Genomic DNA, 27,254 nt, shown 5'->3' with positions numbered 1-27,254 from the left:
AGCTTTCATAGTAAGTCTTGAAATCAGGTATTCCACCTTTCTTCCTTTTTTGCAAAATTGGCTTGGCTATTCTAGGTCTTTTACATTTTAATAGAAATTTTAGAATCAGATTTTCAGCTTCTACAGAAAGCCTTACTAGGATTTGGAGTGGGACTGTATTGAATGTATAGATCCATTTGGTGAGAATGGACATCTTACTAATATTGAGTCTTCGAATCAATGAATGAAGTATATATCTCCATTTACTTAAGTTTTCCTTAATTTCTCTTCATAATGTTTTGTAGTCTTCACTGTACAAGTCTTACATATGTATTGTCAAATGTATCCCTAAGCATTTCCTATTTAAAAATTTTTTTTAATTAGTTTGTTTATTTTGAGAGAGAGAGTGAGCATGAGTGGGGTAGGGGCAGAGAGAGAGGGAGAGCACAGAACCTGACACGGACCTTGAACCCACAAACCATGAGATCGTGACCTGAGTTGAGATCAAGAGACAGATGCTTAACTGACTGGGCTGCCTGAGTGCCCTAACATTTCCTATTTTTTGATGCTACTGTAAATTATATATTTTTTGTAGTGTTTATTTTTGAGAGAGAGAGTGTGTAAGTAGGGGGAGGGGCAGAGAGAAAGGTGAGGGGGACAGAGAATTTGAAGCGGGTTCATTGCTGACAGCAGGGAGCCCAGTGTGGGGCTCGAACTCACAAACTGCAAGATCATGACCTGAGCCGAAGCTGGACGCTTAACCAACTGAACCACCCACCCAGCCTTTTTTAAAGTTACTTTCTACATTGTTGCTGGTATGTAGAAGTATCACTGATTTTTGTATATTGACTTTGTTCCTGTGGCCTTGCTAATGTACGCTTATTAGTTCTGATAGACTTTTCTGTAAATTTCATACTATTATCTCAATTACATCATCTGTGGATAAAGATAGTTTTGTATTCTACCTTTCTAATATTTCCCCCTTTTTTCATTTTTCTTGCTTGATTGCCTTGCCAGGATCTCTAGTAGAATGTTGAATAGAAGTGATGAGACCAGACATTCTTGCCTTGTTCTTGAGAGTTGCCATTAAGAAGCCTTTCATCACAGAATATTTAGCTGTAGGTTTTTCGTATGTGCTTTTTATTAGTTTGAGGAAGTTCCCTTCTATTCCTGGATTCCTGAGAATTTTTGTCAGGAATGGATGTTGAATTTTGTCAAATGCTTTTTGGTATCTATTAAGTCATATAGTTTTCGGTTTTAGTTTGTTATCATGGTAAATTATATTCATTGACTTTTGAATATTAAATCAATCTTGCATTCTTAGAATAAATCCCAGTTGTCATGGTATATTCTTTTTATATGGTATTTTATATCATTGTTACATACTAAAAATTTTTACATCTGTGTTCATGAGGGATATTGAGGGTTCCGTTGTCTCCACATCCTCACCAACACTTACTCTTTTTTGTCTTTTTGATACTAGCCATTCTGACTTGTGTGAGGTGATATCTCATTGTGTTTTTGATTTGCATTTCCCTGTTGATAAGTGATGTTGAACATCTTTTCATGTGTCTGTTGGCCATCTCTATGTTTTCTTTGGAAAAAAGTCTACCCAGGTCTTCTGCCAATTTTTAAATCAAATTGTTTGGTGTATGAGTTCTTTATGTGTTTGGGGTATTAAACCTTTATCAAATATATCATTTGCAAGTATCTTCTCCAATTCAGTATATTGCCTTTTCATTTTATTGATGGTTTCTTTCACGATCCAAAAGCTTCTTAGTTTGATGTAGTCCCAATTGTTTATTTATCTTTTGTTTCCCTTGCCTGGGAAATATATTCAGAAAAATACTAAGGCCAATGTCCAAGAATTTACTGCTTATGTATTCTTTTTAGCGTATGTAAAGACATTTAGGTCTTTAATCTACTTTGAGTTTTTGTTTGTGGTTTAAGAAAGTGGTCCACTTTCATTGCATGTAGCTTTTTGTATGTAGCTGTCCAGTTTTCCCGATCATGTATTAAAGAGACTGTGTTTTCCTCATTGTATATTCTAGCCTCCTGTGTCATAGATTTATTTCTGGGCTCTTGATCCTGTTCCATTGATGTATGTGTCTGTTTTCATGCTAGAACCATACTGTTTTGAGTACTGTAGTTTTGTAGTATAGTATGAAATCTGGGATTGTGATGCCTCCAATTTTGTTCTTTTTTTTTTTTTTGTAAGATTACTTTGGCTCTTTGGGGTCTTTTGTGGTTCCATACAATAGGATTATTTGGTCTAGGTCTGTGAAAGATACCGTTAGTTAGCTTTATGAATTCTGACAGATGTATACAATTGGATCTCTATGCCATAATCTATATGCATGACAGTTCCAGTAACCATAAAAATAGTCTTATGTAATACCTTTGTTAGTACCTTCCTCCTACCCCTTACCACTAGTAATTACTGATTTGTTCTCCATCCCTATAATTGTATCTTTTCCTGGGTGTCCCATAAATGCAGTGATACAGCTTGTAGCCTTTTGAATATGACCTACTTTACTTAGCAGAATCCATCGAAATTCATCTGTGTTGTATGTATTAATAATTGTTCCTTTTTATTGCGGAGTAGTATTCCATTGTATGATGTACCATAGCTTATTTCTTCAAGGATATTTGTATTGTTTCTAGTTTGGGACACTTAGGAATGAAACTGCTATAAACATTTACATACAGATTTTGGTGTAAATCTGTTTTCTTTTTTCCTGGGCAAATACCTAGGAGTGGGATTGTTAGGCTTTATGTAAATATAGCTTTAACGTTATAGGCTATGGGAGGTTTTTAACTATAGATTCTATTTCTTTAATTCTGTTTAGGTTATTGATTTCTTATTGAATGAGTTTTGGCAGTTTTTGTCTTTCAAAGAATTAACCCATCTCTGTTGAATTTATAGACATAAAATTATTCCCCATTTCTCCTGATCATCCTTTTTATTATCTATAGAATCTGTGATAATATCATCTTTCTCCTCCTTGACATTTGAAATTTGTGTTTTAAAATTTTTTCTTGATCACTTTGATGGAAGATTTATCAACTTTATAGATCTTCTGAAAGAACTAGCTTTTGGTTCCGTTGAGTTTTGGCCTTATAGAAAACAGTGTTTTCTCCCTGGAAGTAAATTATCAATCCAGGTGTGTGTGTGTGTGTGTGTGTGTGTGTGTATGTATGTGTGTGTGTGTGTGGTGTTTGGTATTTAGGCAAGAACATGAGATTTTGCTAGTAGCAAGGTTTCAGAGTGAAATTGGTATTGTTTTTAATAAGTAGGAGGACACAGGATTTTCTTTTTGTTTTGAATATTGATTTTTGTACCTGTTGTCTGATATCTGTTTCCAGTTCTGAATAAGGTATATTTGTTAATTATGGAAGTATTTGGAACTTCCATCACAAGCCCAGTGAAACTGCCCACACATGGGAGCTACTAGAGTTTAATATGTGGCATTATTTAAATGGGGCAAAATATTGTCATGAAGAATACAGTTTTATTCTTGTCTCTAATCTTAGCAATTATTGAACCCAAAAGACTATATAAATATTTACTTGAATTAAGAATGTAAAATATTTAAATCCTATGTCTTCCCAATTGAGTAACCTCTAAGATGATATAAGGCAGTTCTAGAGTTGTTTTTATTTATTATGTTTTGATATGTTAAAGTAAGAAATTCCTGTAGTAAATGAAGTAGAATTTGTATTACTTTTAGAGGTTGTTTTTCAAAGCTTGAATTAAAATCAAGGAGATAAATCACTCTGTTGTTCGAGCATTCTATTTAAATGTTAATGCAGATGTGATTTTTCTCTGTAAATAAAAATAATTTTATTTTTTAGATGGGTGAAATTGGCTTAAAAATTGGTTTCAGTTTCTTTTTTAAATCTTTTTTAGGTAGTCTGCAATAAGAAATATGGGTGTTATTAGAATTGGAGTACTAGTGGAAAGATGTATTATTTATTTATTTATTTATTTTTAAATAGTTTATTGTCAAATTAGTTTCCACATAACACTCAGTGCTCATCCCCACCAGTGTCCTCCTCCATGCCCATCCCCCCCTCCCAAGATGTATTATTTATCAATCTACCTGAAATTTATTTTTTTGTTTACTTTTCTAATTGTTAAATTTTATCTTTTAGATCCTATTTGACCAAACTCAGAGATCAATTAAAGCACAGCTTCAGAACTTTGTTAAAGAGTAAGTCATTTGCAGTGAAGAGAAAAGTAACCAGTGAATGCCCACATCTGGGAGTTGGTATCTTTTGAGAGGAATTTTATGGACCATGATTTATTGAAAATATTGAAGTTTTTGTTTGCTTTTTTGCTTTGTGAAATATATATTACATTTCTTCTGAATTACTCTGTAAGGGAATCAGACTTTATACCTTTCAGTGAATCATTTATACTACGAAATTTGTATTCAGGATACATACATAACTAGGACTGTTACAGATTAAAAAATAATATAAATAATTTAATGACCTTTCAAAATCAAAGCAGACCCAAAAGTGATTGAAATGCTATTATTATCATTGAGACTTAAGTTTTCCTTTGTCCCAATATGGTATTTTCTTTGAAGAGAAGATAATGGGATATATGAAAATGAATCAGGAAAGTGCATGTGTTTTTTGTTGCATGTGAGCCTTTTATGTCACATTCATACCATTCTGTACGTGAAATAAAATGAAACTAGAGATAAAAGGCATCTAAATGTTCCAGATAGGAACATTATCCTTTCCCACATTAATAATTCAGTTTTTCTTTTTTAATTCCTATCTGAGAATGTATAAAATCACAGATAAAGTTGGATACAATACAGTCTTCAGGATAAATGACAGATGTTATAAGCTGTAAATGTGGCAGATCTCATGAACATAGTCACTGCCATTAAGTAGGTTGGAAATTATTGTTCCATTAGTGACATCTCACAGATTCTTGCAAATAATAGACTAATGTTCAGAATGTTCTTATAGGATGTATACATGAAAACTTACAGCTTCTTAATAAAGAGTTTAAAGTCTTTCTCACACTTTATTATCATTTTTAAATCATTTTGCCTCATTCTGTGGTCGAAAAACTGAAGGGATATCATGCATTTATCTAAAATTGTTAATCAGGAGTTTCAAATTTTTGTAACACTGAATGGAAATTCTTACCCTTTATGGGTACACAGTTGCTTTGCAAAGAATTGTATCGGTGTGTGTTTTAAGAATATATTCATGCCCTTGGCCCACTAATTTCCCTCAATAAGAAATAAGTGATTTTTTTTTTTAATTTTTAAAAATGTTTTTTATTTTTTTCTGAGAGAGACTGTGTGAGCAGGGGAGGGTCAGAGAGAGAGCGAGACACAGAATCTGAAGCAGGCTCCAGGCTCTGAGCTAGCTGTCAGCACAGAGCCCGACATGGGGCTCGAACCCATGAACTGCGAGATTATGACCTGAGCCGAAGTCAGAGGCTTAACCGACTGAGCCACCCAGGCACCCCGAATGATATTTCTTAAAGTGCGGTTTGAGAACCACCATAATTGGATTTATGGAAGCTTAACTCTTTTTACTTTTTAGAGATCTTCGAAAATTCAAAGATGCCAAGAAGCAATTTGAAAAAGTCAGTGAAGAAAAAGAAAATGCGTTAGTAAAAAATGCTCAAGTACAAAGAAACAAACAGCACGAAGTTGAAGAAGCCACAAACATTCTGACAGCAACAAGAAAATGTTTTCGACATATAGCCCTCGACTACGTACTTCAGGTATATTTATTATATGTTTTCAAAAAATGCTTACTAAACACGTCCTTACTTTTGAATGATGGCATTGAAAAGAACAATAAATAATGTTTCTTTGGGTTTAAAATCAAACCATGATGTTTTGTGAAAACTTTTCACTTGTCTGTAGATCTCTGTATGCATATATTTATGTGTGTGCATGTGTATACCTTTGGTTTGGATTTCTTTACCTTTTCACTTAACATGATACTTTCTCTCATTTTTAAATGTAAAAAGCATTTTTAATTGCTATATTTTATTCTGTGGAATTGTTCTGTCAATTTAATTAGTATCTGATTATCAGATATAGTGTTGCCAGTTTTTACTGGCAATAGTGAAGATATAGCTTTCGGTAATTATAAATAATGGTAACATCTTTGTACATAAATAAATCTTTTGCCACGTTTCTGATTATTTCTTGAGAAGTAGATTTTTAGAAGTACTAAGGCTTACTATGTTGCCAAATGAAAATTATTTCTAGAAACACTGTTCTCATATTTACATTACCTGGTGTTTTATAAAACTAGAGATCAGTATTTTGCTTGTAAATTGCTTGGTGATCTTCTGGTCCTGTGTATAATTGAAATCTCTTTGAGTATGATAGGTCTCCATAGGGATTCAAGAGATGTGAGAAGTGAAGGCACACATACATTATTTCACATGTACTTGATAGTTTCCTACGTATCATAGGTTGAAAGCTTTAAAGCTTAGGAAATTAGTTTGTCTAAATCTCCTTTTACAAAACAGCAATAGAGTCCCCAGAGATTGTTGACTTACTAGTGATCACAGGGCATTTCTTTAAAAAAAAAAAAAAAAAAAAAGACATAAGTAACCATATACAAATTAGTGCTTAAAAACTGCTTAGATGGGATGCCTGTGTGGCTCATTCAGTTGAACATCTGACTTCAGCTCAGGTCATGATCTCGCCATTCATGGTTTCAGGCCGTACGTCCAGCTCTCTGCTGTCAGCACGGAGCCTGCTTCAGATCTCTGTACCTCTTTGTCTCTGCCCACCCCCTTCCTCTGCTTGCACCTACACTCTCTCTCTCAAAAATAAAACATTAAAAAAAAAAACCTACTTAGATAACTTTGCAGAAAAGTAGAAAAAGACTTTAAGATTTTAAAAATAAAGTTTCTATTCAGTAAGTGGGAAGTTAAATTTTAAAAAATGAAGTGCATTCCATTTATTAGTGAAAAGTCTTCTGGAATGGCATGGCCTGTAATTTCCTATTTCCCATCCCTTCCCTCACATTCACCCCACTTCCTGCGGTAGTATGAGTACTGTCTTCCTATCCTATTCCACTGAAATGGTTCATCTAAGGTCTTACTCATTAGATATAATTTAATTTTTAGCCAACTTGACTCTCGTGTTTCACTGAAATGGTAGACCACACTCTTTCTTGAAATATACTTTTGTCTTAATTTGTCTCACACAACTTTAGGTCATCTTCCCAACTTGTGTTTCTTTTCAGTTTCCATGTTGAGCTCCTCTTCTTTGCCTATTTGGTTCTATTCTTTTCTGACCTTTTGATTTTCCTGACAATCGCATGCTTTTTGCCTGAATTACCACTAAGTATAGATGACAAAATTCACTTTTCTCAGACATCCCTCTTTCTTTTTGTATCCACAGCTGAAAACTGTCTTCTTCTAGTTGGCTTCTTTTTGCCCTTACCTAAACTGGATAGCGACACCTTTTCGCTCAGTCCTAGAAGTTTTTGTGTAGAGTTGTTACACCAGATGTTCTCATTCTCAGCTGCTATACCTAACAGCCAAAGCTGCCTTAAACAGTTCTGTGTATCTCTTAAGTCTGTTCTTTCCTACCGTTGCTGCAGCCCTGACACTAGTCTTTATTGTTTCTTATCTAGACTATCAAGATGTTCTCAGAAAATTGGTCTTGCTTGCATTGCCTTTACCTGCTCCATTACTAGTTCCTTCTATGTTTTGTAAAAGGTCAGTTAGTTACTCTAACCTCTCCAGGCAAAATGAATCATTCTTGCCTCTGCTTCCACGGTGCTGCCATAATACTGTCATGCGCATTGCTGGTAGAGCACTTAACTTGCATTTATTGTAATTATTTATTTCTATGTCTTTTACTCCTAGGTTATGTTCCTTCCCTATAGTGCAGTGGTTGGAAAATAAATTATCCATTTTCTTTGTGTTTATCCAAATAGTTTGAAGTTAGGACCCCCACTTCTCCTATATTTGATTTTTTTAGTGAAAACTGTTGTGTCATTTAATTATATGGATTAAGTGGCTATTTTAGGGGATAGTAAGCAATAAATATCCATATTTATAAAGTTTGTCATGTTTTAGCTTCCTTAAATATGTGATTTACTTTTTTTCAAGTAAATACTGTTTTTGTTGCCAAAAAGAAAAAAAAATACATAAAAGAGAGGCACTGTCGCTTGGCATTTTTCAAAGTTTGAATAATAGGTTATCTGCAGTCTCTGCTTTTATTTAGAGCATTTGAAAGTTAATATTTTAGTTCTCAAAACTGAATAGGCCTTGAAACAGACATACAAAGGAAATTAGTGATTAAGTGTAGTTATTCGGATTTTTCTTGGTGTGGTTTTGTTTTCCAGTCAGTGTTTTAAAATTATCTTATAAAACAACAGGCAGAATATTCAGTGGGAGGAACATATTAAAAAGGAAAATATTCTGTAATCTTTTGACAATAATAGCAAAATGTGAATGATTCTTTTTTTTGTAAAAACATTTAATGTCATGAAGCTGATATATAACAGACAAAAATAAAATATTTGTTAAGAAATTTCTAGAGTTGGGAGAGATACCACAAAGGTAACTTTCATAATATATTTATTGATCTTTCAGTAAGTGTAATCTAATTAAAATATTATTTAAGGTCCATTAATTTATTTAACAGATATTTATTGTGTCCTCACTATGTACCACTTGGGGGATGCAGCTAAGAGTAAGACACAGGTAAATAAGAAAATATAAGGTAGTTATGAATGCTGTGAAGAAAATAAATAGTTTGATATACTAGAATGTATACCAACTCTAGTATATAGGGCCTACCTTGGACATTTTTGAGAAGATAGTATTTAAGCTGGGGCCTGATTGATAAGAGGTATCCTTGTGTCTGTCGGGGCAGAAAATCACGACATGAAGACAGAATACCTGGTTTGAAGGTGTTGAGATGGAAGTAGTTTTGGAGTGTGGTTGCAGCACAGAGGGGGAAAGTAGTAGAAAACTAGGTTAGGGAGGCAGTCATCGCAAAGGGCCATGCAGGTGATAGAAGAAAGTTGGGAGGTTTAAAGTTGGACATAGGATAATCTTACTTATATTTTGAAAAGATCACTCTGGTTGCTGTGTGGAGAATGGATTATAGAGAGTTCAGCATAGAGAGACTAGTTCATAGGCTATTGCAATCGTCTAGAAGAGAGAGTATGGTGGTTGGTAGTCGTGGTAAAAGTGATGAGCATTTATATTTAAGGGTATATGTTGAAGGGTCCGGATGAGCAGTTAGATAAGGAGGATGGGGAGAAGATGGAATTCTGAGAAATTAAAATGTCTGTCAACGTGACAGTTTTATCATTACAGTATTTGTGTGTTAGGCATGACCAGTTTCTCTTTGAGGTGAAAATGGATGACAGTTTCATTGGTATGTTTGTCTTAACTGTTTTTGCAAAACGCGGGTCAAAGGGTAAAAACCTTGAACTTTGTTTTTAATTTACTTTTCTGGAAAAGTATTAAACTTCAGAATAAGCAAATTTTACAATATTACACTGTAGATTCGTTTTTAAAATAAAAACTGGGTGATTAACCAACTGTATTTTCCCTCATCAGATTAATGTCCTACAATCAAAAAGAAGATCAGAAATCCTAAAATCAGTAAGATATTTATTGAAATGATATTTTAAATATTTTAGTATGATATAAATGCACATACTTAAGCATTTTAAGCAACGTGATGTGTGTATATATGTTTGTGTGTGTATGTATATCTATAAATATATTTATTCCAGGTTCAAAGTTAATCTTTACAGATTTTTTGTACTTCTCATATGCCACTTAACCACTTTTTGGTCTCCTTCAAGTTAGAGTTCTTTAGTGTATCTCCTATTAACACACTGTGAGCTCCTTAGTGTAGACGTTTAAATATTTGAGATTCAGGGCATACATAAATAGTATCATTTAGAGAATTTTTCCTTAGAATTTTTGATGATGTATCAGCCTTTTGGTTTGTTCTTTGGAGTGCAGTTTGCAAATAAAGGGGATGAAATTTGAGAATAATTTTTTTCCCTGAGCCACTACACCCATAGAGAAAATGATTTTTTTTATTTGACCATTTTTTGGGTCTTTAAAAAAATTTTTTTTAATGTTTTTTATTTATTTCTGAGAGAGAGAGAGAGAGAGAGAGAGAGGGAGAGAAACAGCATGAGCAGGGGAGGGTCAGAGAGAGAGACACACACACACAGAATCTGAAGCAGGCTCCAGGCTCTGAGCTGTCAGCACAGAGCCCGACGTGGGGCTCGAACCCACAAACCGTGAGATCATGACCTGAGCCGAAGTCGGACACTTAACGGACTGAGCCACCCAGGCACCCCAAGACCGATTTTTGGGTCTTAAAGCTAACAAGGAAGTGGGAAGAGGGTGGTAGTGGTATGGTATTGAACTTTTTCATATTTTGAGAACCTTAGAAATAATTTTTCCTCTCTTTGTTCACTAAAGTGTTTTGTTTTTGTTTTTTTTCCCTTAAAGGGTATACTTAAATTGCCTTTGATCCTTGTCCCCACCTAGCATTTTCCTAAATTCTATATATATGTTATTTCTTACAGGTAAGTACATTGTACTTGTTCTTTACTTCTGCTTCCTTTTCCTGACTGAGAGTGATGTTTGTTAATTGCAGGAAATTGAAAAATAAAATGTCTGAAGAAAAGAATTAAAATACTTATAAATCTTACTACCCAGGGAGAACCAGTGTTAATATCTTGGCATATATCTTTATTTTTCTGTGTGCATGTACGTACGTGAATATGTATATATGTGTTCTAAAATGGCTTTTAATTTTTTTAAACAAAATAGGAATCATTGCTACATATGTTTTATAACTTTCTTTTTTTCAATAGTAACACCAAAGTCATCAGATGTCATTAAATATTTTTTATTTAACAATGACTTTTGTGGCCAAATAGTATTCTACCACTTGGGTATATTAGGGATAAGCAACCTTTTTTTTGTGAAGGGCCAGGTAGTGAGTAATTAGGGTTTTATGCCATGTGGTCTGTGTTGTAATTACTTAACTGTATCCTATAATGAGAAAGTAGCCATAAGAGCACCAGGTTGTCTCAGTCAGTTGAGTGTCCAACTCTTGATTTTGGCTCAGGTCATGATCCCAGGGTCCTGGGATCAAGACCTCCTCACTGAGTGTGGAGACTGCTTAAGATTCTCTTTCTCTCTCTCTCTCTCTCTCTCTCTCTCTCTCTATCTCTCTCTCTCTCTAAAATAAAAGAGAGAGAGGGATAAAGCAGCCATAGATAATATGTAAATAAATAGAATGGCTGTGTTTTAATAAAAAATTATTCTTATAGACATGGAAATTTGAAATTCATATGATTTTCACATGTAATGAATTTCATGCTGTCTTTATTTTCTTTCAACCGTGAATAAATGTAAAAACCATATTAGCTTGTAGGCTATCCAAGAACATATGATGGGGCTGGATATAGTTTGCAGGCCATAGTTTGCTGATCTTGAATATGCCCTAAATTAATTTTATCCATTAATGGATTTTCAAGTAATTTCTATGTTTTTGACCTTAAAAAATAGCATTGTAGTGGTCATTCTGATAAATAATATGATTCATTATCCTAATTTCCTTAGGATAGATTAAGACAAGAGATGACTTAGTCAAGGGTTTAAGCATTTATTAAAACTTTTAAAAAATAATGTTAAATTTTAAGACTTACACAACATTTCCACTAGTAGTGGAAAAGTGGGAAAGTGAACTATACTACCAACACTGGGTTTTAATTTCTTCCACTCTACCTATAATTTGGTAGATAGAAAATGTCATGCCATTGTTCAGTGTGTGTGTGTGTGTATGTGTGTGTGTGTGTGTTTTTACTACAAATGAGTTTGTATTAAATGTGTATGAGTCTGAATTTTTTTCCTGTATATTTTTTGGCCTCTTGTGTTTCCTGTTTTATTTTTTGTTGTTGTTGGAGTGTTTATCTTTTTCATACTGATTGGTAACATCTTTTATATTTTAAGACTAGTTACCTTTTGTTATTGTGTTTTTCCAATGTTATCATTTATCTTTTAATAGGCTTATATGTTTTGCTGTGCAGGCATGTTTTACATTTTTATGTAGTTGTAGCTATTAATCTTTTGCCCTCTTTTTTATATAATTATTTTTTATTATAGTCATAAAGTTGCACAACTACTGTTATCTAATTCCAGAATAATCTTTTTTTGAGCTTTGTTCTTTTGTGTTTATGTTTTATTTAATTGGTTTTTCTCTTCAAAAACAAATTCTTTTGAAGCATTCTTGAATGTTAAAGACCTTATGAGCTATTTTAGATTTCAGCAAATTAAGTAGATGCCTTGTCTTGCTAACATGGAGGGAAGTTTGGAGGATTCTTTCAGTATTGTGATTGAATCAAATTTCTTCCCATGTAAAAACAACAAATAAAAATAAGGATGATTTTTCTTCCATGAATAAGTAAAATATAGGAACACCTGGAAAAATCTTAACTCATTAGCAACATTTTTGGATATTGGAAATGAATATTTAGAAACTTCCATGTTGGCAAAGTCTGTTGTCTCATTTAAATATCTCGAGAAAAAAAATAAGCATTCCCTACTTTGGGTTGTGCTTAGTGATCCTAGCAGGTTGTAAAGTTTGATTGTTTTATTTTGAGAGCTTCGTGTTTCCCCTTCTAATCTTTTAATACTTTATTTGCAGTTTAAAGTTTTGCTAGGGGTCCCTTGGTGGCTCAGTTGGTTAAGTGTCTGACTTCAGGTCAGGTCACGATCTCATGGTTCATGGGTTCGAGCCCTGTGTTGGACTCTGTGCTGACAGCTCAGAGCCTGGAGACTGCTTTGGATTCTGTGGCTCTTGTACCCCTCCCCTATTTATACTCTGTCTCTCAAAAATAAGTAAACATTTAAAAAATAAAAAAAAAGTTTGTCAGTGAGTTTGGTGGAAAGGCACATAAATACTTTATAATGCACCTGGGAAGATGGTGAAAGTGTTGAATACTTGATTCTTTCAATTACTACTGTATGAATCTTGATCATCTGGATATAGTCTAAAAAACTAAAATTTGGGGCATTGTTAAAATTTTAAACCACTTGGAGATTCTTTTAAATAAAATTTATTCTTATTTCACAAATAATTCTGGAATACTCTTTTAAGAAAAATGACTCAATTTCAATTTTAAATAGGTTTGATATTTTGGGCTTTAAAGGAATAGTTTTTAAACATTCGATGAGATCAAGATTAAAAAAATTTTCGAGTAGTTGTCTAAGAATTGATTTTTAAAACGCTAACCCTTTTTTTCCTCTTATTAGATGTTATCTTTTATGTATGCTCATTTGGCCTTCTTCCATCAAGGATATGATCTATTTAGTGAACTTGGGCCGTACATGAAGGATCTTGGTGCACAGGTAATATTCTACTGTATTGCTTGATTCAGTATTATACATTGATACATATATTTAAAAAAAATGTTTATTATTTTTGAGAGAGAGAGACACAGCATGAGAGTTGGGGAATGGCCGAGAGAGGGGGACGGAGGATCTAAAGCAGGCTCTGAACTGATAGCATCAAGCCTGACCTGGGGCTTGAACTCAGGAATGATGAGATCATGTCCTGAGCTAAAGTTGGACACTCAACTGGCTGAGCCTCCCAGGGGCTCCTGATATCTGTGTGTTTTTTTTAAATTGAGATATAATTGACATACAATATTGCATTAGTTTCAGCTGTATAAAATAATTTGAGATGTGTGTGTCTGTATGTGTATGTATATATATGCATACATATAGGTCAAATGACCACCTCAAAAGTCTAGTTAACATCTGTAATTCCAGTTAGTTACAATTTTTTTTTCTTGGAATCAGAACTTTTAAGATTACTCTTTAACAACTTTCAGCATACAATACAGTAGTGCAGTAGTGTTAACTATAGGCACCATGCTGTACATTACATTCCCAGAACTTGCTTATTTTATAACTGGAAATGTCTCCCTTTTGACCCCATGCACCCATTTTGTCTACTTGGACCCCTCCCCAACCTCTGCCAGCTCTAGTGGGGTTTTTTTTTTTTTTTTTTAGATTGCATTTATAAGTAGGATCATACGGTATTTATCTTTCTCTGTTTGACTCACTTCACTTAGCATAATGCCCTCAAGGTCCATCTGTGTTGTTGCAAATGGAAAAATTTCCTGTTTTAAAAAAATGGCTGAATAGTATTCCCTTGTGTATATATATACCACACTTCCTTTTTCTATTCATCTATTGACGGACACTTAGGTGGTTTCCATGTCTTGGCTATTGTAAGTAGCTGTGGTGAACATAGAGATGCAGATACTTTTTGAAATTTGTATCTTTGTTTACTTTGGGTCGTATCCAGAAGAGGCATTGCTAAAATATATGGTAGTTCTGCTCTCAATTTTTTAAGGAATCTCCATACAGTTTTCCATCGGGACTGCACCAGTTTATATTTCCACCAGCAGTGCCCTTTTCTCTTTATCCTCATCAGCACTTGTTATTCCTTGATTTTTTGATGACAGCCATTTTGACAGGTGTGAAGTGGTATCTTACTGTAGTTCTGATTTGCATTTTCCTGATAATTAGTGATGTTGAGCACTTTTTCATATACCTTTTGGCCATCTATGTCTCCTTTGGAGAAATGTCTCTTCAGATCCTCTGCCTTATTTTATTTTATTTTATTTTTTTAATGTTTTATTTATTTCTGAGAGAGAGAAACAGCCTGAGCAAGGGAGGGTCAGAGAGAGAGGGAGACACAGAATCTGAAACAGGCTCCAGGCTCTGTCAGCACAGAGCCCAACGCGGGGCTCGAACCCACAAACCATGAGATCATGACCTGAGCTGAAGTCGGACGCTTAACTGACTGAGTCACCCAGGCGCCCCCCTTTGCCCATTTTTAAATCAGAGTGTTTGTGGCTTTTTTGCTATTAAGTTGTATGAGTTCTTTTATATCTTGGACATTTATATCAGATATATAATTTGCAAATGTATTTGCCATTCAGTAGGTTGCCTTTTCATTTTGTTGATAGTTTCCTTTGCAGAAGTTTTTTGGTTTGATAAAGTCCTGCTCTTTTTTTAAATTTTCTTTTGTTTTTGCTTCTGATGCCTTTGCTCTGAGATCTGTACTTTTAAAGAAATTTGGCATATTGAGAAATTTGACATTTCATTTATTTAATGAAGAAGTTTGATGTTGCAGGTGATTTATGTGTGGCTTAAATGTGTATAACCAAAAATAAGATTAAAGTTAAACCTATGCTATTGGGGCACCTGGGTGGCTCAGTTGATTAATCATCTGACTCTTGGTTTCAGCTCAGGTCATGATTTCATGGTTTGTGGATTCCAGCTCTACACTGGGCTCTGTGCTGCCAGTGTGGAACCTGCTTGGGATTTCTCTCTTCCTCTCTGTCTGTCCCTCCGTTGCTTGCTCTCTCTCTCTCAAAAAAGAAAATAAATAAATAAACATAAAAAATTTTTAAAAAATGTTACAGATAGTATATGAGGGTGTTGAAAGGAAAATTTAAAAACAAAATGCCTTTTATAATATATGTAGCTAGGTTTATTTTTTCATTTCTTACATTTGGATAATTAAAAAATCCTACTGATTTTTCATTTGAAGTTATAGCTCCTTTTTTATTTTCAAAAAAATGTATGTTTTGCTATTTTGAATAATAAAATTTTAGAATCTTAAGATTATGGAACTCTTGGGAACTTCTTCATTTTATACATATACACACGTGTGTGAATTATGTATATATATAACTGTATTATGTAGAGATTTCATTGTATTCAAATTATTTTTGATAACTGAGCAGAACTTTATTTAGATTTGTTTTGGGACATTCTTTTTTGCTGATTGGTGAGGTTTCTGGATTCATTTGTACCAATTTTTAGGTGATTTTTTTCCCCATATAGGTTCATATTACCTTTTGAGGACAGGGGGTGAAGGATGAAAAATAGAGTTTAGGGAAATGAGGAAAGGTCAGAGTGTAACGAGAATTGCATTCATGGACCAAAAGTAAATATAGTGTGTGTGTGTGTGTGTGTGTGTTGGGATGGTGTGTGTGCAGGGCATATGCCATGAGTTGCCATACTGTTCCCTGACTGTAGACTTAATCTGTTGGCCAACAAGTCACCAGACTGTTATTATTCTCTGTGCTAAGTGCTCTGAGTATATAGATTGAGACGAGGCTTGTTTGCATGGGATAGAAACCTGAAAAATAATAGTAGTTTCAGCAAGATGGAATATTGTTTCTCCTATGTCAAGTCAAGTCCTGGTATGGTGGTCACTTGATTTGTAGGGATGCAGGCTTATTATAATTTTTGACTCTATCTCATGGTTCAAAGTGGCTGATCAAGCTTTAGTCACCATACCTACATTCTAGCTAATGGGAAAGAGGCGAGGAGAAAGAAAAATGCATTCTTTCTCTTTATGACTATCTCCTGGAAATCGTGGAGATCACTTCTGTGTACATCCTGACGTCACACTAGCTGCCCGGAAGGGTGGGAGAGACACACTTAATGCCAGATAATCATGTAACCTGCTAGAATTTGGGGGGTTGTATTAAGAAAGAACGGTTATTGGGGAACAGTTAGCAGTCTCTACACATAGCACAGGATGAAAGAGTTATAGGAACATACACATAAAACCTGTAACCCAGACTTGGGAGAGAGGCAAGAGTTTCCTAGACTAGGCACTCCCAACATCCGGTCAAGTTTTATGTCATACCCTCATCGTACATTAAATATACTTTATAAAAAATGAGTTGGATTGCAGTTGAATAGTTAAATAATTATATATTTTAGACATTTAATAGTTTCAGTTTTGCTATTTCCCCCTCTGAGTTCTCACATGATTTTTCATGTTCTTGAAAAGCATCTGAGCTCTGGTGTCTATAGGGTGCCTAGTGGAAAATACAACCTGGTTGGAGGTTGTCAGTTAGGATATTCTTTTTATAACTCAGTTATGAGATAACTGTATCTGGAATGAGGAACATGTACTGATAGAAATAGATAGACTTGAGGGATATTTAAGATATAGCCAGTTTGAAGTAGAGGGACATGATGAGTTGAGGTTTAAATGTGTCGAATTTTGAGGATAGGACATCTAAGCAAGTCTATCTGGAACTGATAAAAAAAAAAAACCTAGATTAAAAGAGTCAGTAGCATATAATTGCTAATTGTAGCCACAGTAGTGGGTGAATTGACCCAAGGAAAGTTAATAGGTATCTCAAAATCATTTTTGTATTTCAAAAAGTATTTTTGAAAAATGTAAGTGCTAGAATAGTATGCTTAAAGGTTTTGATTTTGTAAATTAAGATCAAAGGCTGCTAGTATAGAGTGAAAAGAGAATCTGGCTTCAAACAGGGCCCTAAGAATGACATGTTTATTTTATTTTTTATGTTCTTAATTTATTTTTGAGAGAGATAAAGAGATGGAGAGCGAGCAGGGCAGGGGCAGAGAGAGAGGGAAACGCAGAATGCGAAGCAGGCTCCAGGCTTCGAGCTGCCGGCACAGAGCCCAGTGTGGGACTCGAACCTATGAACCGTGAGATCATGACCTGAGCCAAAGTTGGACGCTTAACTGACTGAACCCCCCAGGCGCCCCAAGAATGGCATGTTTTTAAGAGATAGGTATGAGAGCTCCATGAGAACGTAAATGAGAGGAGGTGGGAAACCCAGAGACGGTGGTAGCACAGGCCAAGGAAAGGGGGGCTCTACAAGGAGGGGTGGTTGTCAGCACAGATACTGGGAGGAAGACCCAGTAAACCAGGGTCTTCCAGCAGCCGGAAGGCTGTCTGTTACCTCTGCGAGAGTAGAGCATCTGAGTGGCAGAAGCTAAACTACAGTGGGTGGGAATATGAAATGGACAAGTGAAGTACGGGGAAGATTTTTCCAAAAGTTGTGCTGTGAGGAAAGGGGGGGAGAAGGTGGTAGCTAGAGGGGAATATGAGTTGGAGGAAGGTTTTATTTAAGGTACTAGGATTTGCACCCATATGCAAGCAGATGGAAATGAAAGAAATTGAAAAGCAGAAAGAGAAGTGGTGATATCTGAGGTGGTAGGAGGAGAAGAGATTCCAGACACAGAGGACTGGGGGCACCGGGCTACTTATAGGCACCTGTGAAACCCCTAGTGCCCGACACCGCTGGAGGCCCAGGACACATCGTGCTGTGCTCCAAACCCTCTCTTCCTGATACAGCCCCAACATGTAGGAGACAGGACTGTCAGTCTTCACATCTCCTCGGTTTGTACTTCCCCCAGTCCTCCACCATGTGGAAAGATTTTTTTTTTCCTTTATCTTTCTCCCCCAACAGAGAGAGGTGAATTTTCCCCTTGTCTGCTGTAATAGCAGTGGGGTGGATTGTAGCAGAGGCATTGACTACCAATCTGACAGGCAGGAAACTGTCACTTGCATTGCAGTACTATTATAGAAGTTACACGCACACAAGTTTATAAATATTAGTTAATTCTTAGGGTCTGAATGAATGAGTAATATTTATATGCCATCACTTAAAGTCTATAAAACCATGGTATAATGGTTATTTCATTCATTCAGTATAAGAAAATATTGAGGGCATTTTACTAGTGAAGCATGTACCAGCATTACACATTAAACCAATGTTATATGTCATTAAGGCACGTATGCATTAGATCCTTAAGTACAGTAGTATATCAAATATTTACAATAGTGATAGTTCTGTTTCAGTGTGTTTTCTTTTAGTTTTTATTAGTATTCAGTGATAATTAAGATTCTGTGGTGGCGCCTGAGTGGCTCACTCGGTTGAATGTCTGACTCTTGATTTCGGCTCAGGTCATGATTTCGGGGTCGTGGGATTGAGCCCCGCGTTGGGCCCCGCATTGGGCTTTGTGCAGAGTGTGAAGCATGCTTAAGATTCTCCTCCTTCCTCTCTCTCCCCCTTCTCCCCCTCTCTCTTCCTCTCCTCCCCCTCCCCTGCTTGTGCGTGTTCTCTCTCTCTCTCCCTCAAATTAAAAAAAAAAAAATTCTGTGGCCAGTTGTACACCTGAAACTAATATTCTGCTCTATAACTAACTGAGATTTAAAGAGAAACTTTTAAAAAGCTTTTTTAATTTAAAAAAAAAAAAAAAAGATTCCGTGATCACAATTATTATCTGCCAGGAAAATAAAAATGATGTGTAATAGAGAGTAAATAGAGAATCAGATGGTTTTTTTTTTTTACAAAAGCTTTTTTCAGTTTTGTTTCTAAAGGATATCAATAAAACCATTTGGACATTTAATACTTTATCTTTCTCCTTACTCCTGCTGATGTTTACATTTTTAGTTTTTCATTTATCCCACACCAATCAGTTAGAGGTATGGGAGGTTGAAGATGAAAAGACCTACATCACATTCTAGGAGAGTAGACTCACATAGTATTTTATAACCCAATTGTTATTCCAGTAGAGTAGTTCAAGAAGTCAGTGCATTTGTCATGATACTGGAAAATCATCTTTTCTGATAGAAAGGAACAAAAAGGAAATGAGATTTTATGATTTCATAAATTTTTTGGGCTTTTAAAATAGAATGTTAAACAATGGTGATTTTATACCCTAACCTTATGAATGATTACTATTTTATTATTATCATTTTTTAAAAAATTATTATTTAGCTTTCTCTTTTATCTGGTGAGGTTTTTGTTTGTTTGTTTTTTAAGCCTTTTAGATTTGATTATAACATTAAGAAGCCAACTTGAAAACATGAAGCATTTTGAGTGATTGGAAGTGTCTGTTTTGGTGAACTTGTGAGAGCAGGCCCACACTAGCTTAGCTGCTGCTTTTTGCTTTCAGGAAAACAAATCGCCACAGCATCTTCTTTCTTTGATTCTGACGACCGAAGTTGCTGAGTGGGTCAGCAGGCAACTTCAACTAGAGTCCTCTTCCGTGTTCCAGGAACCCATGTTATCCCTGTTGTGCCCTTGACAGGGCCGCCTGTCACGTTTGCCAGGCACCACAACTTTTCTTAGCAGTGTTTTTCCTGGAGGAGTTACAGACCTTCTCTAAAAGGATTTGATACCAGAAAAAAAACCAACAACAACCAAGTTTCATTTTAAAGTTGTAGCCATAATGCCTTTTTAAGTAAACTTAAATGGACTGACTTATTGTATGTTTTTTAAAAAATGATCATACCTTTTTTTTTTTTAAATTTTAAGTCTCTATGATTTTCTCTCTTTCTCCCTTTATAGTTGGATCGACTGGTTGTAGATGCAGCAAAGGAGAAAAGAGAGATGGAGCAAAAACATTCCACCATTCAACAAAAGGTACTTGAAGAGAAAAGTTAAAGGAGTTTCCATTTTATACAATTGTTCACTTATTGGCTTCAGCAAGATACCATCGTGTTGGAACAAATCCTTTGAGTTGCTTTAGTAATTAAATTGGGTAAATTCCTCGTAAATTTTGTGAAAAATAAAAAAATTTTTAGATGGTCAGGCATATATTTTATTATTCTTTTAAAATATTTGAAAGCCATGCTCTTAAACCAGTTTGCAAAAACATCGTTCTCTTAGGACCTTAACTAAAAAATAGCCCTTAGTTAGAATTTAAACTGGTATTTATAATTTGTTAGGATATCACCAATCCCTGTAAAGCTTGTGAATGAGAATGAGTGGAGTGGGGGATGGGTGGAGGTGGGGTGGGGTGGGGATCGAGAACATCTTTGTATCAGTGTGTGTTTGGTGTTGTAGACTTCACAGCTGTAGTTAACCTAAAGCAACACTTGATTGCTCTCATGTGATAACTGGAATTTCACATGCATTTCTTGTTAATTTGCCTAAGCTTAGCTAAACTAATATTTGAAAAAAAAAATTTAAATGAAAATTTAGGTATGACATATTTTCATTTTTGTGTGTGGAGAACTTTGAATACAACTAACTTGGAACTCAATATTTTATACAGTAAGTGATATTTTTGTGCGGTAATCTAAAATGAAAGGAGAAAATTGGAGGTTGAATCTAATAATACAAGTATATGACTAGATGCCTTCAGTATTTACCTGATAGGGGAGATATCATGATCAGAGAGGTGGTTTTTCTAGGGCAAGGCTTTTCCATTGATTCCAGATGTGCTGACTCTTGCATTTTCCTAAATATGGGAAACTCGACTGTATAATTTGTGGTGGGGGCACACTGTGTTCGTCTGTTCCCCTAAAAAGAAAACAAATATGCCTTCTAGCATTGCTTTAAGAAATCTGTTCCCATGGTATTGAGTCAAATCAACTTTTCTTATGGTTTCTTTAGAATTTAAAATACCAGTGAACTAGATCTGACATAAAAGATGTCAGTGTAAAAAAATTAAAGTGAAGTAAGTAATATAAGTAAGGAAAATATTTTGGTGATGGGTTATTAGTATTCAAAGAGAAACATTATTAAGGTAAAGATTTCCTACCAAACCATGTTTAACTTAGTTCCTTCCAGTTATAGTCAGGTAAGACTAACTTTCTGATTTGTTTAAAGTTAGACTCACTTTTGGTTGGGTAACTTGTTTTAATGATATTACCATGGAAAGATAATTAAAAATGGGAACCAGTCATTTCTAATTAAAATGAGAGGTCATGATACTTGTAGAAACTTGTGACTATTTGGTTAAACTGAATTATTTAATAACTATTATATATCTTTTAATATCTTTCCCTGTGTACATAGCTCAGTGTTGTACAAAAGTAATAGATTATTAAATCTAAGATTAATTTACTTGATTTCAAATAATAGTCAATTACTGCTTTACTTGAAGAAAGTAATGCTACTTTCGCTTTTTTCTGCCCTTAAATGCTGACACAAGGCTGCATTACAGGTAAAAAAAAAAAAAAAAATTTGGTCACCTAAAAACTAAGGGAAAAGTATGTCTAGTGTAATTATTTAGATTTTTCAAGAATGGAAATTGATCAGTTAAAGAAACAGTGATTCTATGCCATTCACGTACATGCCTTTTGTTAATGTGTATGTGTTCCTGATGGGTTTATACCGAGGAGTAGAACTGCTGGTTCAGAGGGAATGTGTATGTTCAGCATTAGTAGATAATGCTAAATTACTTTTCAAAATGCTGTTACCATCCTGGCAGGCAGCACTGTGTGAGAGTTCTCAGGGCTTTTAATTTTTGCTAATTTTGGTGGGTAGATAACTGACATCTCATTGTGGTTTTAAGTTATGCATTAGTCATTAATGAACTCAAGCACCTTTCCCTGTATACACTGTTGGTATATATCTCCTGTATAATCTTCTTTTTTTTTTTTTTACAAATAGTTTATTGTCAAATTAGTTTCTACATAACACTCAGTGCTCATCCCCAAAGTGCCCTCCTTCATGCCCATCCCCATATCTCCTGTATAATCTTCTAAGTGTTTATAGATTTGCCTTTTATGTTTAGATCTTAAATCCATCTGTAATTAATTGGGTGTTTATGTATGGTGTGAGGTAGAGATCCAGTTTCCTTGTATTCACATACTGGTAGCTGGACGATGGAGAATCAGTTATTAAAACATTTATTCTTTTCCTATTACTCTGTTAGATCCTCTGTTTTACATTATGTTTGCATACATGTGAGTTCTGTTTTGGGCTCTTAATACTTTTCATTGGTCTTTTTGTCTTAATTGTGGCAATACTATGCTGCCTTAATTATTTTAACTTAATGTTGTATTTTGATATCTGACAAAACAAACCTCTTATCTTCTCTTTCAAAAGTGAATTGCCTAAATTTTGCATTCTTTTATAAATTTCAGGAGCAGACTTTCAGGTTGCATAAAAATAGCTTTGGGGATTTTGATTGATGGCATTGGGTCTATGAACCAATATGGGGAGGAATTTGTATCTTTATTTTACAGTGTCTTCTAGTCTTTGAGATTGAAATATTAAAAATGAAGTTTTCTTTAATGTCCTTCATAAAGCTTGATATTTTCTTGTGTATCTTTTGTTAAACTTATTCCTAGATACTTACATTGCAAACGTTACTGTAAATGCTATCTTTCAAAAATTTCTTTCCTCACTGTTTACTTTTGTTACATACTAGAATAAAATTGATTTCTCTGTATTGATTTTGAAACCAGCTATCTTGTTAAGCTCTCTTTAAGTGCTAGTTTGTCTCTGGATTCTTTTTGATGTTCTGTGTACAAAGTCATACCATCTGCAAATAATGATAGTTTCTTCCTTTCCGATTCTTTTATTACCTTGTGGCTAGGACTTCTAACATAATCCTGAGTTGAAGTGATAATGTTCTTTCTTGATTGCAATTTCAAAAGGGAAAGCTTCTGTTTTATTCTCTTTATTGGCCAATCTTGGTCTTGCCTTCTCTTCCCTGGGCCTCACAGCAAAGCTTCAAGTTCTAATGAAGCAAGTGCCCTTAAGGTGAAATCTGGCTTCTTCGATCTGCTTACCCTTAGGCTTCCAATTTTCACTTAGTCTTTTGCCTTTGATATTCCTTCCTAATTTGTCAGTTAATCAATATATTTATAGTATATATTTTATACACTGTTATTAGTTGCTTCATTATAAAATTATCTGTCACATTTTAACTACTATATAATATTAATTGATATTAATAGTAATTAAATTGAAGACTTAAGAAATATAGTTGAAAATTAGAAAAATATGTATAATACACTGTATATCAAGGAGGTTACATTTTAATGTTTTGAATACCATCAAGGTTATTAAAAAACTGCAAGTATTACAAATGAAACCTTTAGAATTTGCCAAACGCAGTTGTATCTATTGCTGACATAATCCTGTCTGTATAATTAAATAAATTATAGTCTCAAATATTTACTTATAATTTTAAAAAATGTTTATTTATTTTGAAAGGGAGTGAATGAGTGAGCAGGGGAGGTGCAGAGAGAAGGAGAAAGAGAGAATCCTAAGTAGGCTCTGCAGAGACAGCACAGAGCCCCATGCATGGCTTGAACCCATTAACTGAGAGATCATGACCTGAGTCAAAACCAAGAGTTGGATGCTTAACTGACTGAGCCACCCAGGTGCCCCCACCTCAAATAAATTTTAAATGAGGGCATTAAAGTTTTCTTAATTTTTTTTTCAAAGAAAAAGCAGGAAAAAGTGTACCAATTCACTTACAGATGGTTTCAAGTTTTTAATTTATTTTGAGAGACAGTAAGTGTGAGAGGGGAGGGGCAGAGAGAGAGAGAGAGAGGCAGAGAGAATCCCAAGCAGGCTCAGCTGTGTCAGCACAGAGCCCAAAACAGAGCTCAATTCTACAAACCATGGGTTCATGACCTGAGCTGAAATCAAGAGTTGGACACTTATCCTACTGAGCCACCTAGGTGGTCCCAGATTCTGTTTCATTTGATTATTTTGGATTATCCTGTCTTTCTAATTTTCTTCCTCCCTTTCTCCCTCCTTCCCCAATGTGGGGCTTGAACTCACAACCTTGAGATCAAGAGCTGCATGCCCTACCAACTGGCCAGCTAGGCGCCTGAGATTATCATGTCTATTTATGGTTAAATTTTGAGAGATGTCAATGGTTTTTGTTTTTAACGAATTTTGTCTTTCTGAATTTAGTCTATTTCCATTATCCATCTTTGTAGACTCTTAAATTTGGATGGCCCCTAGGTGGTGCTCACTCTGTCTCCCTCCAGTGGAAGACACTCCCATCCCAGCATTTTTGGCAGATGGTCATCTAGCTTCTGCCAGAATCTTTCTCAAGACAGAAAGTTTACTCTTCCCTAAAAGGATAGCATTTTAACTTTGATTATTGGTCCAGATATAATTTTGAAGGTTCTGGGACTGATTTTTTTAGAGTTTTAAAATTGGGGATAGCAGCACTCTTGCAGTTTTGTACAAATTACTTTGGGGAAAAAAAAAACCAACCCAAATTACTTTGTAAGTTCATCAGGAAATATTTTAAACATAACACTTCTGATTTCAAAACTTCACGAATCCTTAGAGGAAAATTGAAAGTTTGAATTGCATTCAAGTGAACAGTAGAATGACAGAAGATTATGAAGGATTTCATAATCCTCATAAAAAAGTGAGCTCAGCATGCCCACTTTAAACTTGGGTCTTCTTTGCAAAACAAAATTTTATTTTAGGAAAAAAGAAAAGCCTTTTTCCTACTTCTGAACTCCCTAATAGTGGAGTTATTATTATCAGATTAAAAAATACCATAATAGTAATATACTTAGAGGATAGAGCTAGATTTAAGTATCCCAATTTAAAAAATATCTATATTACTTTTTAATTTTTTATTATTTATTTATTTGTTTCTGAGAGAGGGAGAGTACACAAGCCGGGGAGAGACACAGAGAGGGAGACACAGAATCTGAAGCAAGCTCCAGGCTCTGAGCTATCAGCACAGAGCCCAGTGCGGGGCTCAGACTCACGAAGTGTTAGATCATGACCTAAGTCAAAGTTGGACGTCCATCCAACTGAGCCACTCAGGTGCCCTTATATCACTTATTAAAAATACTGTTACACACATCACAATATGATGTTAGAATAAAATGAAAACATTTTATTTTTTCTCAATTTTTATTAATTATTTTGGAGAGAGAGAGAGAGAGAGCACAAGTGGGAGAGAGGCAGAGAGAGGGAGTCAGGGAATCTGAAGCAGGCTCCAGGCTCCAAGTTGTCAGCACAGAGCCCATCATGGGACTTGAACCCATGAAATATGAGATCGTGACCTGAGCCAGAGTTGGATGCTCAACCGACTGAGCCACCTAGGCACCCCTAAAATGAAATCATTTTAAACATAACATCATGTATAGGATTTAGTTGTTCCTTTTGTCTATTTGTATACATATTATTTTGTGCCTTTAGTCAGTGTATATAAATCAGTATATAAATCAATTTATATTGTTTTCTTTTTCAGAATATATTCTATATAATCATCTGTGTTTTATGTTGTTATAATAATTAGGTCTCCCCTTTTGTTATGAATACTGTTAATATAACTATCTTAATAGAATAGAAAGCTTTTCTATGATTTGTACTGTTTCTCTATGATAAATTTGTTATCTAGGGGATGTCATCAAATTGTATGAACTTTTTTATTTTGTTTAGGATTTCTCAAGTGATGATTCTAAGTTAGAATATAATGTAGATGCTGCAAATGGTATTGTTATGGAAGGATATCTGTTCAAACGAGCCAGCAATGCCTTCAAAACTTGGAACAGGTAATATATTTCAAATACTAGTCTTGATCTTACCATAGTCCCAGTTTTCTGACCTTCCCTGTGGCAACTCTTTCTTTCCCAATTCTTTAAATTCACAGCCCACAGTAGCCTTCTTGAACCCAGTCCATTGAAGATAAGTTGTCCTTCTAAGAAAGGGGATCCTAAGAAGTGAAAAATGATAGCACTAATTCTAAAATTTAAGCAGTGTTTAAATCAGAAAGCAAGAATTGTTTTCTCCTTTGGGTACCTTCTCTGTAAGATGTTTATATACATTTTAACTTAGTGTTTGCTTATGAATTTTTTAGCCAGATGATCCTGAGTCAATAACTTTAACCAAGACTTTTAGAAAATGGGCTTGTTTTAGATGCGAAGTGTGGTGCCTGCTTTGGCAGCACATTTACTTGGTATGTGAAGTGTGTGTGTGGCAGTCAGTGCTCTAGTATTCTAAACTTGATGGCGACCAAAAACGTGGCTTTTTTGTTTTTTTTTTTTTTGCTAAGCTAATTTTTATAAGATGTTAATCCTGCAGATCTGTTAAATATATATATTAAATATTTTATCATAGTTTTCTGTGTATTAAAGAATAAAAAAAGATTGTGTTGATTCAGGATCATCCTTCCAAATAGTAGTGATTAGTCTTTTATTCAAGGATGCCATTTTTTGTTGTTGTTTGGCATAAGGACCCAAAAAAGTAGTCAGAACTATTTTGTAATAATTGAGAACAACACTAGGCTCTGGTGAATTGATTTATTATTATATTATTGGTTAAATGTGTATATTTTATTTGCTACTTGAACAAGATATGAATTCATTTAATGATAGAGAAGATTTTTTTTTTAAAAAACGGACATTAGCAAAATAAATGGAATTTTCTTGTTAAGTTTAGTATACATTTTTGTTAATTTAAATGGAAAACTATTATCCTTGGATATTTAAAATATTAAAATGGGCTCCTAATGCACTTATTTGATTTCTTGCTGATGAGGTTATGTGGAAGAAAATATTCACTGGTATTTTCAAATGTCAGTGATTCGTTAAGCCTTTCCCTAGCATTTGATATTGCCAGATATTTAAATGTATGGGGTGTGTTTTATTTGAAATAATTTTTCTTTATCTGAGAATGAATATAAAGTG

General features: G+C 34.6%; 1 protein-coding gene and 1 non-coding gene across 3 annotated transcripts in view; both read left to right on the top strand.

Moving 5' to 3' along the window:
- The window catches only part of ACAP2 (ArfGAP with coiled-coil, ankyrin repeat and PH domains 2), a 147,201-nt gene that overhangs the window by 82,709 nt on the left and 37,238 nt on the right, over positions 1-27,254 (top strand). For both annotated transcript variants that reach the window (XM_039230373.1, XM_039230372.1), the window contains 6 exons: positions 4,135-4,193; positions 5,557-5,740; positions 9,566-9,610; positions 13,295-13,390; positions 20,191-20,265; positions 26,008-26,120. In XM_039230373.1, the coding sequence (XP_039086304.1) occupies positions 4,135-4,193; positions 5,557-5,740; positions 9,566-9,610; positions 13,295-13,390; positions 20,191-20,265; positions 26,008-26,120 (572 nt within the window). The remainder of the gene's footprint in view (positions 1-4,134; positions 4,194-5,556; positions 5,741-9,565; positions 9,611-13,294; positions 13,391-20,190; positions 20,266-26,007; positions 26,121-27,254) is intronic.
- Positions 20,989-21,149, top strand: LOC120230699. The gene has a single exon (XR_005528122.1). It is a non-coding gene; the product is annotated as a U1 spliceosomal RNA (small nuclear RNA).

Source organism: Hyaena hyaena, unplaced genomic scaffold, assembly GCF_003009895.1.
Source record: "Hyaena hyaena isolate Hyena2069 unplaced genomic scaffold, ASM300989v1 scaffold_45, whole genome shotgun sequence".
NCBI classification, from domain to species: Eukaryota; Metazoa; Chordata; class Mammalia; order Carnivora; family Hyaenidae; genus Hyaena; species Hyaena hyaena.
The sequence above is the reverse complement of the archived record's forward strand: the minus strand, read 5'-3'. Positions and strand labels throughout refer to the sequence as shown.